The sequence below is a fragment of the Magnolia sinica genome, chromosome 1, assembly GCF_029962835.1.
Source record: "Magnolia sinica isolate HGM2019 chromosome 1, MsV1, whole genome shotgun sequence".
Lineage (NCBI taxonomy): Eukaryota > Viridiplantae > Streptophyta > Magnoliopsida > Magnoliales > Magnoliaceae > Magnolia > Magnolia sinica.
Genome location: NC_080573.1, coordinates 3,993,449 through 4,011,482, shown reverse-complemented (window position 1 = coordinate 4,011,482; position 18,034 = coordinate 3,993,449). Strand labels below are relative to the sequence as shown.

Sequence of the window (18,034 nt, the reverse complement as noted above, 5' to 3'; positions counted from 1 at the left end):
CTTACTCCACCATATGTTTGCTATTCCCACACGCCTGTACAAGTTACACTAATGTACACGCCTTCACATATATACCAGTGTCGTAGTCGGATGCAATATCCAAGCCATCCATCAGAACTATACCACAATGTAGATACCCTCTGGTCAGGTGGGCCAGAATCAATTAAACAAATGTACGGTTGTGAAAAAATTGACCTTATTTTTCTAACCACTCAATTATTTCTATTATCACGGCACACTGATTGAGTGGACCACTTTACCTTTTGACAGTAGCATTTGCATGAAGTTCCACATGATGGATGGCTTGGATATTGCAGCTGCCTGACAATGATGGGGTATGTGGGGGCGTGTGCATTAGCTGACTTGTACACGCGTGTGGGTTTTTCGAAGGTCCTCCAACAGTATATTATGCTATACATTTTGGAACGTGTTTCCATGGAAGGAGAATTCCTTCCCTCCTAAAACATATCTAGTGAGAGAATCTTAAGCAAGCCCCACCAATTGTGAAAGCAAAGACAAATGAAAGAAGAAAAAGTTAAGAACGTCTAGTTGGTGGGCCCCACCAATTGTAGACTTTTCAAACGTTGATCTTGATGTCGCCTTCCCATGTCAAGATAAATTGCCATGGTCTTCATGGAAGGCAATAGGGCTGTTGGAGTTCGTATAGAAGGGGTGGTGTGTTGGGAAGATGGTGAGAGCTCCTTGTTGTGGGAAGGTTGGATTGAAGAAGGGGACATGGACCCAAGAAGAAGATCAGACACTCATAGCTTACATAGAGAGAAATGGACCTGGCAACTGGCGTGCTCTTCCTAAAAATGCAGGTAAAATGCAGCATCCCATAGTGATACTATAATCTACGTATACACCATACTAGTTAATTCTCTCTGTATTAAAATACCTGGGCTCGTAGCTTCTTGGGAAGGATTGGATTTTAAGTCAGTACAAGTTTGATCATTGCTCCTTTGATCCTAGTCATTCGTGGTGGAGATCTCCGGAATCCCCACATCGTCATGTCAATCAAGCTTTTGATTGGTTTAATTTTGTATATATGACAATTATTATTAATGCAATTTATTTTTTTGAATCCATTTTTGAACTGTTTACAATCGTGATTAGGAAGAAATTATCATTTTCCAATTGAGAGGGCTGTTTCATCTTGGCAGACTTGATCATCCGACTGTCGCAATATTGGTGGATCAAAGTATATATAGGAACGGATTAACAAACCCATCGCAATATGCAAGAGAACACAAAATATAAAATAAAACACACCAGAAATTCAACTTACATTAAGGAAGATCACTCTTTTATTGGGATCACCAATCTCACGACATTCCTCTCTTCATTTAGGTAGCATTCCTCGGTCTCAATCTTGATCTTACACTAGTGAGGGTCCACAGTTCAGTGATCTGAAAAAAAAAGGATGGCTAAAACACTTGTATCCATTTGCTTCATACACTGGGCCCCACTTGAATGTTAAATTACTGATTTCTAAGGTCATAAGATCCAAATGGTGTGGCCTATCCTATGCAAATCTCAGATCTTGAACGTGCTTGCAATTAGTCGGGTGTGAGTGGGCTCAGAAAATTTCTTATTTGCAGTAATGTATTTAATTAATTCATACTTGCAGGCTTATTGAGGTGTGGAAAGAGTTGCAGATTCAGGTGGATGAATTATCTGAAACCAGATGTTAAAAGAGGGAACTATAGCAGGGAAGAGGAAGAAACTATCATCGAATTACATGATTTGCTTGGTAATAGGTATGGATTGACCAACTTTCGATTGTAGGAGCCTTTTTTATTTCAAAAACATGAAAATTAGTCATGATTTTCAGTACGTTTGCAAGCCTTCGGATCAAGACCAGATTCAAGTTTGGATCCAAATTTGCATTCATATCTATACCTGAAATCTGAATTTTGTAATGTTCTTTGTATCATCATCATCTTCGCCTTATACCAATTACTCTGGGTTAGGTAAAGATCCGTTATAAGTAGAATGGAAAAACCCACGTTGTATCAATAGACTGAGATGGCCTCATGCAGGTGGAGAGCATTGCTATTAATATGCATGAATACTTGCCAAAATAGCACAAGTGCATGAGGTCTGAACTTTCCATTTCGTGGACTACACTGTTAACTTGCTGTCCTAAAAATCGGGTTGCTTAATTAGCTCCTCGTTTGTTTACACTGAGGCCAGAAGATCTATCAGTGTGCCGTAATGGGAAGCTCTGATCCCACACCTATGTATTTGATACTCTGGCTCTGTAGGATGCTTGATATGTAGGTGGGTAGAAATGGTATGTCTTAACTGAAATTAAACCGACTAAATTGTAGAACCCACTACCAATAAGTATTAAGTTTTTCGAAACACAATGAAATATAATTTTTTTTTTTTGGAAAATAAGATTCAATCTTAATTAACCTGAGGATTCTCATTTAGATATCAACAAGTTTCTAGAAATCAAAGCTCCAAATAATATTGCTAGAAATACCTTGATCAAGGGTCTGCCTGAATGTTATTTCCTGTACAGTTGGCTTCCGGCATCAATAATATTTCTCCCTTTTCCCAAAAAAAGAAGAACAAAAAATTTCTCCATTTTGCCACAAAAAGAAGGAAAAAAAAAATAAAAAAAATGCCGTCCGTATGTGAAGAATGAAAATGTTGATCCTTCAAGTTAGAAAGTCTCTCCCCTATCTATCCTAAGAGCAGGGAGGATGTCATATGTTAGCACTGGAGTATGGTCTGACTGATGCATGAGAACTTGATGCAGGAATGAACGTAATGAGGATAACTACTCCGAATCCACGGAGCTTCTCTGGACTCCTCACGGAGACTTCTCGAATCCACAAGGAAAGAAAGCAGAAAATAGAAATAAATTCTAATAAATTCGAAATTGATTAATTGATAATTGATAATTGTCTAATGTGTGTCCTTACACCATTAATATAGAAAAAAATAAACTAAAATTCGTAATTACCAAAAATAGCAAAATTCTAACTCTAATAAAAATCCTAATTCTAATAAAACTCTTCTAAGCCCTAATTTCTAAAAATAAAAATTGCAAATAAACTTTCTCTAGAAGAGTCCTAGTATACTAAAAGTTATTTCTAAAAGGAAAGAAAATCTAAAACTCTAAAAATATTAAAAAAATTGGAATTACTAAAAATAGTAAAATTTTTCTAAAAATTCGTTTTTGAGCTGAAGGCACATGTTTTCTGACGCAACGGACTGATGCGACCCACTTTGTGGGTGGGTTCACCTCGGATAGCCCATTTCAGTCAAGATTGATAGGTTGTACGCCCCATAACGATACCCGGATCAAAAGTTATGGTCAATTCACGGTCCATCTTCTTTTAGCTCAACCATGCTGGGAACGTATCTGTGACACGTTCTACATCAAACCCCTTCGCTTGAAAAAAACTCATCCTTAAGTTACGCAAGAGACTTGACACGTAAGTCTGAGATAACTTCTGACGCCGATGTTCATTAACCATTTTTTTGTACTTGGCATTAAGCTCTTGAGCTGACATAGTACATGTACTCATGTTTTCCTTGACTAATATTGATCAGTTCCTTTACATCTGTTTTCAAGATCTTATATTTTTTTTCTGATAATGTGGGCAATTAGGCGGACTTGCTCCTGAGACGGGATCAACGTGATTTTGTATATCTCGTATGGGAGGCAATTTATTAGGGGGTTCATCGAGCACAATCTCCTTGAACTCCTGTAAAATTGGCTTCAAATCTTCTGGGATATTCACAGGCTCCATATATTCTTTTTTTTTTTCAACTAATGGATATATATGTCTTATTTCCTCAGATTGTTTGACAAAAGCCTGTTTAGTTGTGAGAGACTGTTCCTTAACTTTAGAAGTCTTGGGTTGGTTCTCCCTTCCCATAGGGCCAAGGATAATCTTTTTACCATTTTTAATAAAGATAAATAGGTTCTCCCGATCCCTATGTGTAGTATTAATATTATTTTGCCAGGGTTGACCAAGTAACATATGGCAAGCTTCCATGTCGACCATGTCACACATTACTTCATCCTTATAATATTTACCAATGGAAAAAGATATACGACATCGTTCAGTTACTTTTGTTTTTTTGACCTCCTTAATCCATCCAATCATGTATGGAGATAGGTGTCTTTCTGTTTTCAGTTGTAGCTTTTCCACTATTATTTTCAACACGAAATTCTCATCGCTCCTGACATCGATGATCACATTGCAGATTTTTTGGTATGCAGTGCACCTTGTTCGAAAGATATTGTCTCGCTGTAATTTTATTTCTACCTTTGGCATGTATAACGGCTTCCTCATAATTGGAGTGGTGACCTGTGATTTACCATCATCTGATGGTGCTTTGTAGAAATTGAGATTGTGTCGTACAATAGTCATAGGCGATTGAGCATCACTTTGAGCTCGGGGCGGAATTAGCCCATCCGCAATGTGCTTGAGGGTTGCTTGCAGCCCTTGCATGATCAACTGACTCTCCCGGTGGAAAGCTTTCATTCTTTCCAAAAGATAACGAATCCCTATATCACCGTCCACAGGATTTTGATTCATACCTTCATTGTTTGACATCGGCCCGAGGGGAATCCTCGCTCAGATACCAATTGACGCAGGGATAAACGTGATGAGGATAACTACTCCGAATCCACGGAGCTTCTCTGGACTCCTCACAGAGACTTCTCGAATCCACGAGGAAAGAAAACAGAAAATAGAAATAAATTCTAATAAATTTGAAATTGATTAATTAATAATTGATAATTGTCTAATGTGTGTCCTTACACCATTAATATAGAAAAAAATAAACTAAAATTCGTAATTACCAAAAATAGCAAAATTCTAACTCTAATAAAAATCCTAATTCTAATAAAACTCTTCTAAGGCCTAATTTCTAAAAATAAAAATTGCAAATAAACTTTCTCTAGAAGAGTCTTAGTATAACTAAAAGTTATTTCTAAAAGGAAAGAAAATCTAAAACTCTAAAAATATTAAAAAAACCGGAATTACTAAAAATAGTAAATTTTTTCTAAAAATTCGTTTTTGAGCTGAAAGTGCACATTTTCTGACGAAACGGACAGATGCGACCCACTTTGTGGGTCGGTTCACCTCGGATGGCCCATTTTAGTTAAGATTGATAGGTTGTACGCCCCATAACGATACCCGGATCAAAAGTTATGTTCAATTCACGGTCCATCTTCTTTTGGCTCAACCATGCTAGGAACGTATCTGTGACACGTTCTACATCAGAACTGTATTACTGAGCTGGTGCACAAGAGTAGTTCACTCCAACCAATAATTGCTTCATCCATTGTTAGGCCTAGGGCCGAAAATCAGGCTAACTCATGATTTAGGCGGGCCACACCAAAGGAAACAGTTGGGGGATAGACACGTTATTGTTTTTTTTTAAAATTTTTAAAATTTTTAAATTTTTATTTTTTTGCAGGGCTCGCTTTACTGATAATGTAAAATCGACACAATCAATTGATGCCATATAAAAATTTAGGCTCATCCATGATTTAGGTGGGCCACACCAGGGGAAAATAAGTTTGAAGGGTGGTCGTCCCTGTACATTGTGTCCAATCCTGTGTTCCAACGGATTGAGTCGACCTAGTCTAGGTATTTTTGACCTTTCAGTTTATAGACTTGAATCTTTCCTGTCACTATAAGTGTCCAACGGATTCAACACTAGGAGCCTATTTTCATGGCATTGTCACTCTTATGTGGGTAGGGAACAAGCGCACTGATTCGTCATTGATCTTGTTGGTGGACACCTTCCATTTCGTCTCGTCATCAATCTCCCCATACAAGATAACCAAAATAAGAATACTACAGATTTGTCTTATTCCCAATAAGTGGTAATGGCCAACAAGGTATTGAGATCCACGGCACAGTTCTTTCTTGGCCAATGTCCATTGTGTTCAATCTTAATGTCCAACCTATTTCCATAACATGTTTTTGATGTTCCACACACATTAATGAGACTAATAAGTGAATACATGAATGTATAGACAGTAATATTATTTTAATGATACATTTAAAATGGGCCACACCAGGGGAAAAAGAAGAAGAATGAATGTATCATTAACAAGAAACGTATAGAGAGTATAAAAATTGGCTTTAAAGGGCACAACCCCAACACTAAGTTGTTGTCACAAATGAGATTGGTTGAATGATCCTAACCCCTCATAAGTGGACACTTATTTCTTGAAATAAGACCATTGGTTATTTTTCATTTTTAACCAGATCACTGAATAAGAGTAATATTATTTTAATGATATACATTTAAACCAGAACCCATAATCTGGATTATTAGTTTAAATTACTTGTATGAAAATATAGCCACCTGAAATATAAGCCCATGCCACTTTTCATGTGGGTCACACCTGGTCTAGAATAGTAATGGAATTTGGAAAAAATGCTGAGCAACTGTCTATAATATTCAACATAAACATGAGGCCTACTGGACAAGTGAACCATCTTTGCTTTCGGCCCAAAACAAGTTTGAGGTGGTCCCCATCTGATGGAGGGGCACGACCTGCACAGACAAGCCACAAATCACCTCATTAATATAGCCTGTCCAAATCACCTCATACTCGATCTCCTGCTTCCTTCAACAGATTTAACCCTTAGAAGATTGCGTATTACGTTCAAGTTCTTCCACTCCAAACAGTTACATAAATGTTATCTAATGCTCTTCGCTTGTTTATAGATGGTCTACGATCGCGGCAAGATTACCAGGTAGAACGGACAATGAAATTAAAAACGTTTGGTATACTCACCTGAAAAGGCGGCAGAAACAAAATCCAACGATGAAAGAAACCAGCCGGCCTGCCGTGGAAATATCCAAATGTAACGCCGGAGCATCAAAGGAAGAGTCACGGTCTGTTCCCTCACCCTTGAATGTTCCAACCATCACAGGATCAGAAAATTCCAGCTACATTCACATGTGTGGCCAACAGTCTTGCGGCAATTCATCTCCCTTAAGCAGCAATTCCTTGAATTGCAACAAGATTATCATGGAAAATTATATTGAATTGTCTGCGACGGTCGAACCATTGCTTCAATTGCAGTTCTCTCCCGTTCTGAATGGAGATTCCGAGTGTCCAAGTGATCCCTACCACCACGACAGTCTCAGAAGTTTTTGGTTAAATCTGTTGAAGGAAGCGGGAGAGTATGGAGAGGATCGGACGATCTGGTCGCAATTATGAGCCGTTTGGCTGGTTGGTGGTAGTTTTGTGGCGGAAAAATGATTTGAATGTTTTGTATTATATCACGTTTGTATTTGATTGGGAAAACGTTACAGTGCTACTGATCACCGCATGGGAACACTATCTATCAATCTGGGATGTCCATTACGTCCAGCACACATTTCAGAGGAAATCACAATGATGGGATGGGATGATCCCAACCATCCAATCAACAGGTTATAAAATGGATGGTCTTATCATCTATATAGAAACGGACTCAAACGACAAACTAGACCGTCTGTTTGTTGGGGCAAATCATAGATTGGTTGTGGTTCTAAGGACTGTCTGTCATACATTGAGTGGGACACTGAATATCAAGAAACAGACGAGGGTGTGATCCACCCAATTGAGTTGATGGACCTGATTTTCATATCAGGGGATCATCATGTGGGGTCCATCTTATGTACGGATAAGATATTCTACGTGTGGTAAAAGAATGGCTGCATTATCACTTGTGATACAGCCACATTATATGATCATTCTCATTTTTCCCTTCTATTTCGTCTTCGGGCTGATCCAGTGCCTCTGGGGGAACTGAAGTTACTACGCCTTTATATCATGCTTAGATCACATTGCATATATGAGCCAGGATCTGGACTGTACACTTCTCTCGTGCACCAGGGGATTGATGGTTAACCAAAAATTGTCTGCTCTGAGGATTCTGAGCGACTAATCTAGAAGGTGCGATTGGACACTAAGAAATCACGGCTAACATCTAATGAGAAACGATCGCAATGAGTAAATCATATGATAGTTCTAATAGGGAATTTTAAGTTAGTGGGCAACCAGCGGAAGACCCCACAGGATGAACGGTCATGATCTGAACGATCTATGCCACGTTTATGCGCGACAGCTAGTGTTCCGCTGGAAACACCGGATCAGCTCTCCCTTGACACACGCTTTGTTGACCGTCTGATCGTCAGACTTCACCAAATCACACCTAACACAGCATACACGGTGCGGATTAGGTGAGGCAGGGTAACAGCTTAGTCGGTCAAGCCCTGATCATGGGACCCACCTCGATGTGATGTATGTGTTGTATATCCGTGCTGTCCATCCATTTTGACAGATCATTTTAGGCCATGGTCTTAAAAAATGAGGCAGATCCAAATCTCAGGTTAACCACATAGTAAGGGTTGAATTACCACCATTAAAAATTTCTTGTGGGCCCACGAATTTTGGATCAAGCTGTTATTTGTTTTTTTTTTTTTTTTTTTTTCATCCTAGCCCGTGGGACATTACCAACAGGTTGGATGGCAAATAAATATTACACTGGGTCGTAGAAAGTCTTCAATTGTGGGCATTCAATCACCACGGTCTAGAGTAGAGTAGGATTGAACCTCGTTGGTCAACCTTTTTTTCGTAATCTTATTAGTCAAACTTGTGTAGTCGTTAAGCCAGGATTAAACACGCGATTTCAATGGGTTTGAAAAAGAAATCCAGAAAAGTAAAGAAAGGAAAAGAAATGAAAAACACAAACTAATTGTTAAACTACAACTATCAACTACTTCGTATAAGAATTTCCATAGAATGATGAATCTCTAGAATTCCTATATTCATGTGAGATGATGGTATGGTAATATATATTTGATTAGAGAGCCAATGGACTTTTGGAATCTAGGTGATAGAGCTCACTAAGTAATTTATGTATAACATGTGAATTACAATTTGATGTTTACTAGCTTGGTTCAATGACAGATATGAACCGTTGCAAAAAGGCTTGCTTTTTAAACATCGATTGAATGTTTTACTTTTTCTTATTTTCCCAACAGTTTTCAAGGTTTTTTTTTTTTTTTTCTCCTTTAAAAAAGAGTCTGATAACAGGTCAGATATGCCTTGTACCATAGTGTTTTTGGGCCCAGCCAATACAGCTACGGATACCATTATTGAAACCTTGTGTGTGATTGTCAGTTTCTCATTGTTAAAAAGATCAAGAAGCAAGATTATCTAAATAAGAAATAGACAGTTGAAGTCGTAAGTGACAATATTCATTGTTGTCTTAACTGTTAATGGAAATTTGAATTTTCGTATTTGCAGAACTGCTGGACTGACTTCGTTCCCAGATTACTTGGTGTTGCATATGCGGAAGTTTGTGATGGAGGCAGGCTGGGTGCCAAAAAAGCTTGGTATCTTTCTTGTTGCCTAGCTTATCCTTTTTGCTGGGTTTTTTTTTTTTTTTTGCTGTTATCTTCTTCTTGACATGCAGGATTGTGGAAATTACTGTATTGGGTCTCGTTATTTGGGAAATATTAATAATGTTGTATACGCTATGCTTTTTCAGATGTTTATATCGATGTCCCAGATATCATAGATATTAGTCACATGCGCAGCAAGGGTTTGCAGCCAGGGGAAGAGCTACTACCAGAAGCATGTCAGTGACACTGACGAGGCCGCTCTTAACTTGCCCATTGAGTTTAGCACATGTAAAAGTTTGTACATCCTAGGGTCCTGCTGAGACTGCTAGTTCAAGTAGGATTCTCAATTCTACTCCGCAACTTGCCCAATGTGGCCCCATGTGGCCAGATCTGGGCTGTTCATCTGGCGGACCCCACTGTATGTGTGGTATTCTGAAAATCAGCTGGCTGGTTGGATCATCACGTGGGCTGTACATGTACCTCGAATGTGGACCATTCTTTCTTTTCTATTTCTAGCTGTCAAAATTTTTCATATGCTTGTGTCCACCTGAAGAACGGACCGGCCTGATTCTTGGGCCACAACATGTACACTTGGGTTCACTGGATCTTGCACACAAGTCCCTCATTGGCAGTATGGCTTCTTCAGGGAAGTTGGATTGAGAATCCTGCTCTACTAAGCTGCCCCCAAAATTCTCTTCTAAGATGCTCTTCTTTAACTTGAGGAATGGTATCTGATATGAGTGCTACTAAAGTTTGTGATTACCATGGTGCAGTTGCTGGTGGTGATAAGAGTGAAGCAGCGAAACCTGCAGCCAATGAGGAAATCGTATCCCAACTTTTAAGCATGGGATTTAATTATCTTCATTGTCAAAAGCCAGCCATTAGCACCTCAAACGTTGGGGTAGAGGAGGCCATGAATTGGCTGCTGTCTCACCTTGATGATCCAGGTCTGTCATTTATCTGTGTAATATGTGCGTTGATGCTATATTTGAATTGACATGATTCAGGCTTCCAGGAGAGATGAAAAGCTTAAAGAGGCATTGTTGAGTCCTGAGCCTCAGCGAGCATACAGTTTGCAGAGGCCCAGTGCCCATGGTTTGATGATCCAGGTCGTCAGTCTACTCGTATCCAGCATGGACAGGGATGGTACAAAAAATCTCCCAGATGTGGTGGCCTACAAATAGACTATTAGGAACACAACACAACGATAGTCTGTATGTTCAATGAAGGAAGGGCAAAGATTGAAGGATGGGAATGAATATTTCCAACGTGGGATTTTATTGTTGCATCCCGTGGTTTCATGGCAGAGCCCATAAGATCAACAGTTTGTATCTCTGAGCCATGGTTCCATATCTATGGAATTTCCTCAGCGGATTGTCCAGTTGCCAGGTCTCAGGTGCCATTCATTCCTTGATACCTAAATAGGATCACATAGGGCTTATTAATTACTCATTTTGTGGAACCTCTTTGCAGATATAAATGATCCTATTTCTCAAGAGATGCAGGGTGCGGAAGTTCTGATGTCCTTTGTTGATGAAGAAAGTGTCAATACTTTGATTTCATTTGGATTTCAAGAAGAGGTTGCCTGAAAAGCATTGAAGGCCTCGGTAAGACCGTCGATTTTACAATATGACGTTTCGAGATTGTCAGATTGTATTTGGTCGTGTTGTTGGATGATTGGTATAAAGTAAAAAACTTGGCATATGTAAACTTTTCTAAGCTGCAGTATCCAATACTCGCAGAGCCCATGGTTAGTGATCTGAATCATTGATCTGTTGGGTCCTGCCATTGCTGAGGATGCCCTTAGAATCCCCCAGCATTCCAAATCTTAACCCTTCAAAGTTCAATTAGTGGCCTGCAAGGCTAGAACAAGGTGGTTTAGGAAAAAAAGGAAAAAGAAAAAAGAGGGAAGCCAATGCTCCACATTAAATTTATGATCTTCAATCCAGTTTTGGGAGATTTTTTGAGATATCGCCAGTAGAGTGTGACTCACCAGGTGTGTGGAATGGATCATTAAATCATGGGCCTGACATATATGGAACTTGTTAATTAAAAAGGCTGTGATACTAAGATGGCACATATTTTTGTCTTGCTCTGGTTAAAATGGCTACACTAGTCTAATCTGCAGTCCTTTTCCATCTGCCCTTATATCTTCAAGATCTTCTACATTCTGGTGTCCTTTTCCCAGACAAAATAAATCCAGGCATGCTTTTTAGTTTCCATTTCTTAAAAGGGTGCTGGAAAGAAAATAATTAGTGATTTGTTTGGTTAATCATTTTTCACAGGGTGGAGATATAGAGAAAGCTACGGATTGGATATTTAGCCACCCAGATGCTTGCAGCTCAGTGGATATGGATGCTACAACAAGCAGTGAACAGAGTTCCATTGATCCAGAACTGCCTGATGGGGGAGGAAGTTAGTTTCTTTGAGCCCCTTTTCTTTTCTTTTCTTTTTCTTCTGCATGCACTTTAAAAGAATCGATGCTAGATATGTCTTTAAATTTTAATTAATTCAAAACTTCCTTTCCAAGCTATGAAGATTTCACACAGTAGCTATTTGTAGTTAGAGATTCTTTGCCTTGAATAGTCTAGGCTTTCGTGTTTGTTAGTTGATCTAAAGTGAAGCAGCAACTGTTTTAACAGTGAACATTGAAGATGAATGCTCAGGAAAATGGCAATTTATTTAAGCAGCTTCCTGGCTGCGTGATGCAGGACACGTGATCTAGACTAAATATGATGCAAAGAAATTATAAACGAATTAAAGAGCAGTTCAAAACATAAAATATACTATCCTACCACAAATCTAAGAAATCAAATAAACAATAAAATTCAGATTTCAGGCTAAATCACAATCCCGCAATAAACTACAGCATATAAAACATGAATTTCAAAGGATCAATGGAAGGCAGAACTTCCATAGCATAGGCCTGGGCCTAATTCAAAGGGGCTGATTCGGTCATTCTAGGGTTAAGGATACGACTATCTAGGGTTAGGGTTTGAGTATGTAAGGTTAGGATTTGAAATGAATTAAGGCTTTGAAAGGATTTGAGAATTTAGGATTTTATAAGGAATAAGGGATTAGGGTTTCATAGGTAATTAGAGATTAAGGCTTGGGAAAAATTTAAAACTAGGGTTTATAGGTGAATATAAATTAGGGTTTTATGCTAGGAAGAAGGATCGAAGAAAGGAAAGAAAAAAAGAGGAGAGAAGGTGGCTGACCATTCGGTTGCATGGCCATGTCCGTACAGACATATGGACTGACTTGTACGAAAGGCAGTTCGTACATGTGGGGCTTGACGGAGATGGGGTGGGTTGGGTTTTGGTGGAGAGAGGGATAAGAGAAGATCAGTTTCAAGTAGTGGGTTGAGGTTTACAAGAAAGGAATAAAGATATTTATGTTTGGAGAAGAAAAGAAGGATTTTGATAAGAAGAGAGAAGAGAGAAATATCTTATCAAAGAAAAATAAGAGAGGAAAGATTGAGCTTCAAACTTTGGCATCACACCATTAATCTCCATTCACAAGAGAATCCATTCACAGGAAGAGAAAGCTTCAAGGGAAGCAAAGAGTGGCTGTTCTCCCCTCCCCCCCCTTTATAGTCTCAGATAATGTGTTTTTACTCAGTTGCCCCTACTTAGTGTTAAATGTCTAAAATACTCTTTAAATGAGATTGTTATAACATCAGGTGGGACCTCATGTGTTTCAGTTTATTATTATTGCTATTTTTGGGTGCGATCATATACCAATGCTGATGTGTTTCACGTGTTCTGCAGGATACAAGCTTATGGCAATAGTGAGTCACATGGGCACTTCTACCCAATGCGGTTACTATGTCGCACATGTGTACAAAGATGGGAGATGGGTCATCTTCAATGACAACAAGGTTGGGGCATCCATCGACCCTCCTAAGGACATGGGCTACTTGTACTTTTTTGAGAGAATGGATGGTTAAAGAGTACAGAAGTGATTGCTCGATGCTGAAAGCTCATAGGAATCCCGGTTATTGTTGATTGAAGAATGGCTGCAATTTGTTTTTATCAGCCACAGGGATGCTCTGTTGGTTTTCAAGTGCTCTGGTTCACATCAACAATGACTTTTGATACACCCGCTCCTTAGTGGGAATAAAACAGAATTCCTTTTCATCTCTCGCTCGTCTGCTTCTTAATTGTAGTTGTGTTTGGACGTCCCTGGAAACGCAGGTTGGTGGGGTCATTTTCAACCCAAATTCGATTTGTTTTCAGGTAGGAGCTGAAATGGCATTTGATATTGGTTTTGTGGCTTTGAAGGCAGAGAATCAGCTCTCGAATGTCTGGATTGGGTACGTGGAACACCAGGCCCCAACAATAACGGACAGTCATTCTACTGTGTGTAGACACCATGTTTCCTGCTATGGTTACTTGGATATCTGTATGTGCCAAATTGGCATGTGTTCATTAGGCTTTCCGACTGCTAGGCATGTCCAGTAATCAGGTGGTCCGCACACAAGTTGAATGTTTAATCCTCTTTTTTTTTTTTTGGATGGCCCAAGCCTGACTTTTGGGCCTATTTATGTTAGTGGTCCACTTGATCGGCGATGTGGACAGGGCATGCTGCCTTGTTTGCATGTTTTGGGAAATATGATTCAAATCCTATTCTTTGTTGAGTATGGATTTGAGACTAGGACGAGTGTTACTAGGTCTCTAATTGTCCTAGAAGACTCTTTTAGTTAATCGGGTGTGATCTGGTTCGATACCACAAGTTGCCTGGTTGAGTCATGCCCGAATTGGCTGAGCCAGGCCAATTCACCTCCGATTCAAGCAGTTTCTGACTTGAGGCTGGATGAGTTAGTCCGAGTGGCCAAGTCTTCTTGAGAATGCTGGTTAGTGATTATCCATCGTGATTCATACACATGATTTACAATGGCAGGGTTACATCCGAGTTAGCTGCAGATAGGCCCAGCTGGTAAGACCTTGTTTGCTCAAACTGGGGCTGGCCCTTCCAGCATGTTGTGAAGTCTCGTGAACGTTCCAAGGATGCAATTAAAGATGGCCATCTCCTCCTTTGTACACGTTTGGAAATCTTGGACCATGCATTTGGTGGAGGTACTGATGGTAGTCCATGTACTTGCCGAGGCAGAGCGTGCTGTATCCACTCCTATTCTGACTCAGAGCCCAGCCTACGCTCTGTATCCAGTCCCATTCTGGCACGAGCCGAGCCTGTAGTCCTTTTAAAGGTCTGTTGGGCTGTCCTGTATAATTACTGTGAGATATTTAAGTATTCAAACCAGGTCTAACTCTTTTTCAGTTCCTGGGTCATGGCATGGCACTGCTTCATATGCAGCCTAAGTGAGAGTGGCTGTTGGGAGCCTTGCACAAAACCTTAGGATCTAGCCTCCCGAAACAAACCTGAATTATGGAATAATAATGCAATGAACTAAATCAAAACATAAACCACACCACACCAGAGATTTTTACGTGGAAAACCATCAAAGAGGTAAAAACCACGAGATCTCATCCAGATCAACAATTCACTATAAAGCAGAACGTTACAACCGATCAGAAGCACACTACTTAAATCAAACCTTCTTCACTTACGCAGAAGTTGATAAACAATAAGAGAAACAAAGAAGACAGAGAGATCTCACCGATTACGAGGACGTGGAAGCCTGAGATATGGTAGATCACCTCTACGAGTATAGCCTCCCTTTCACAAGCTTCCCCCCTCTCTCTCTCTCTCTCTCTTTCACTACAAGAAATAAGATTTTTACCAACGATTTTTTTTTTCGTAGGTTAAAAAGACTTTTACCGACGAAATTTTAATTTCGTAGGGAAAAGTTTACTTTTATAGACGAAAATTGTAATTTCGTAGGTAAAAGTAAACTTTTACCAACGTAAATTTTCGTTGGTAATGGTTATTTTTATTTTTTGAAAAAAAAATTTCGAAAAATTTACTTTTACCAACGAAATGTGATGTTCGTAGGTGAAAGTGTTTTTCCCGACGGACATGAACCGTCGGCAAAAATCTGGTACGATGAAATTACCGACTAAATATATCTTCGTTGGTTAGTCTTTTTCCCGACGGACGTGACATGTCGGCACAAATCTGGTACAATGGTAGTTCTGATGAAATATAGTTTGTTGGTATGTGTTTTTACCGACGGACATCAACCGTCGGCAAAAATCCGATAAAGCGTTTTGGCCGACGAAAACCACTAGTTGTCGCTAAGTGCTTTCCCCGACGGACTCCAAGCGTCGGAACAATTCTGGTTGGATGTCAACACCGACAAACGTGATCGTCATTGGTAAAATTGTTTTTCCCGGCGGACATCAACCGTCGGCATAAATCCCATACAATGTTATTGTGGACGAAACTAGTTTTCGTCAGTAATATTGCTTTTCACTGACGAATTAAAACTATTGGGACTAGGTTCTCGCCAATGACTAAAGATGCCCTCCACGGCTGAAAGCATGACCGTTTTGCCGACGAGCTAAAACCGTCGGAAAATAGTCATGAATGGATGTTAATTTTGCCGACGAACATAAACCGTCGGAAAAAGTTCCCTGCCAAGGCACTCAGTCTTTCCGACGAACTAAAACCGTCGTGAAAAGGTTCCCGCCCTTGGGCCATGAATGAAAGCTTGATAGTTTTTCCGACGAATTAAAACCGTCGGGAAAAGGTTCCCAACACGTACCAAATACTCCCACCGCGACCGAAAACACTTTGACGGAAAAGTGTTTTTACCGATGATTAATTTCTTAGGTAAAAATGAAAATTAAATTTTTTTCCAATGGCAGGTAATCGTCGCTAATATTTTTACCGACGAACAGAAGGCGTCAGTAATAATCCTCTGTTTTTCTGTGTATGTGTGTGTGTGTGTGTATATATATATATATATATAGTTTTTATATCATATGAGTGGATATATTTTTATTTTTTATAATTAAAAAGTAATATTTAAATGATTGGTATTGTCACATGAAAAAGAATATTAAGAAGTTTAAAATTTTTAACAATGTTTGAGAAAAATTTTGAAAATAAAATGATGCTTTTGATGAAAAAAATCGGCATTTTGAAATTATTGAGAAAAAATTTAAAATATGAGAAAATATTTTGAAATTTTGAAAATAAAAATTCAGAATTTGTATTTAATTTTTTTAAAGAAATAATTTATAATAAAAATGTTATTTTGTTAAAATGTTTTCAAAAATATACATGTTGAAAAAGAATGTTATTTTTAAATGGAAACTGAAATTTATGTTTGAAAAAAAATTTACTAAATTATTAGGCACATCCACTAATTGTTCCTTTAACCGTTTTTCGACAATCTAATCAATCCAAATTGAAGAGTAAATAACTTCAGATGTTTAAATCAAATTTCACTAAAATTGTTGATCAATCTTGTATGCCTAATATCTTTTTCATATGTAACCTGATCGGGACGAGTAACTAGTGAAATTGAGTATTGATCAGAAAAACAGAGTGAATGGACTAGACACGTAAAATGGGGAAAATATTTCGGTCAAAATTGTGACCCAACTTTATTGACCTCGTGAGAACCCAAGTGTTGATGTTAGTAAGTTTTGTGGGCCCCATCATAATGTGTGTCGAACATCAACACTGTGAATTTAATGTGTCCCCTTCAGGTTGTGAGATATGTAAAAAATCATCCGTATACGAAACTCATGTGGGCTATGCCATCTAAAACCATGTGAAGAGATCATAAAAAATATAAAAGAACTTGGTGGGGCCCACGTGAGTTTTGGATGCGGTTGAAACTTGGTCTGACCCCTCATCCAAGTGGGACACACATGATGAGTGGGTTGGATATCTGAATCACATTTAGGCAAACCCAATATATGATTATGAAAGGAAACCCCTCTCCACTCCATTTAGGTGATTTACTAATTACCCTGAGTAAAGTCTGTGGGGTCTACCATTAATTATTTATTTTATCCACTCCGTTCATTCATGTTAACAGATGATTTGGGGTCTAAAGAACAAAAAGGAAGCATTTCCAAAGCTCAAGTGGACCACACCACAAGAAATAGTGTGATTGAACCTCTACCATTAAAAAATTCTTGGAGGCCATAGGAGTTTTGGATCAAGCTGATGTTTATGTTCTTTTCATCCATATATTTTTGATATTATGAACAGGTTGGATGACAAATAAACATTACTGTGGGCCCAAAGAAGGTATCAATGGTGGAAATCATTATTTCACATTGTTTCGTGTGGCATGGTCCACTTGAGTTTTGGATTTACCGAAAATTTGGGATCAACCCACACCGTTCATCCATTTTTCGAGATCATTTTAGAGAATTATCCAAAAAATGAATCATATCCAAAGATTAAATGAACCGCACCACAAATAAGGGGATCGGATTGGCTACTTCCCCTAACACTAGCCAATGGCTAGTGGTTGGTGCTATGTGGGCCCCATCATGATGTATGTGTTTAATCCATGCCGTTCATCTATTTTTAAAGATCATCTTATGGCATGAGACCAAAAATGAGGTATATCCCAATCTGAAATGGACCACATTACAGGAAACAGTGTTGAATGAGCATAAACTATTAAAAACATTTCGGGGGCCATAAAAGTTATGGATCGAGATGATTTTTGTTTTCCCCCTTCATCTAGGCCTGTATGACCTAATAAACAGATTGG

The 18,034-nt window shown here is 38.9% G+C and overlaps 2 protein-coding genes across 2 annotated transcripts; both read left to right on the top strand.

Annotated features, from left to right (window-relative positions):
* Window positions 1-685: 685 nt before the first annotated feature.
* Window positions 686-10,979, top strand: LOC131223154 (transcription factor MYB30-like). Its single transcript, XM_058218502.1, has 8 exons — window positions 686-821; window positions 1,631-1,760; window positions 6,718-7,179; window positions 9,293-9,381; window positions 9,537-9,626; window positions 10,164-10,216; window positions 10,398-10,536; window positions 10,864-10,979. The coding sequence occupies exons 1-8, from the start codon at window positions 689-691 to the stop codon at window positions 10,977-10,979; spliced, it is 1,212 nt and encodes a 403-aa protein (XP_058074485.1). The 5' UTR covers window positions 686-688.
* Window positions 10,980-10,983: 4 nt separating this feature from the next.
* Window positions 10,984-13,672, top strand: LOC131237088 (ubiquitin carboxyl-terminal hydrolase 14-like). Its single transcript, XM_058234739.1, has 3 exons — window positions 10,984-10,997; window positions 11,676-11,805; window positions 13,161-13,672. Exons 2-3 carry the CDS (start codon window positions 11,742-11,744, stop codon window positions 13,337-13,339), a joined length of 243 nt encoding a protein of 80 aa, XP_058090722.1. The 5' UTR covers window positions 10,984-10,997; window positions 11,676-11,741; the 3' UTR covers window positions 13,340-13,672.
* The last annotated feature ends 4,362 nt before the right edge of the window (window positions 13,673-18,034 follow it).

Bases quoted from the DNA above. Each gene is read 5' to 3' on its own strand.
- LOC131237088 (XM_058234739.1), top strand. From the start codon at position 11,742: ATGGATGCTACAACAAGCAGTGAACAGAGTTCCATTGATCCAGAACTG. The intron at 11,806-13,160 runs GTTAGTTTCTTT...CGTGTTCTGCAG, and splicing joins ACTGCCTGATGGGGGAGGAA to GATACAAGCTTATGGCAATA.
- LOC131223154 (XM_058218502.1), top strand. From the start codon at position 689: ATGGTGAGAGCTCCTTGTTGTGGGAAGGTTGGATTGAAGAAGGGGACA. The intron at 9,627-10,163 runs GTCAGTGACACT...ACCATGGTGCAG, and splicing joins AGAGCTACTACCAGAAGCAT to TTGCTGGTGGTGATAAGAGT. The intron at 10,537-10,863 runs GTACAAAAAATC...ACCTCTTTGCAG, and splicing joins ATCCAGCATGGACAGGGATG to ATATAAATGATCCTATTTCT.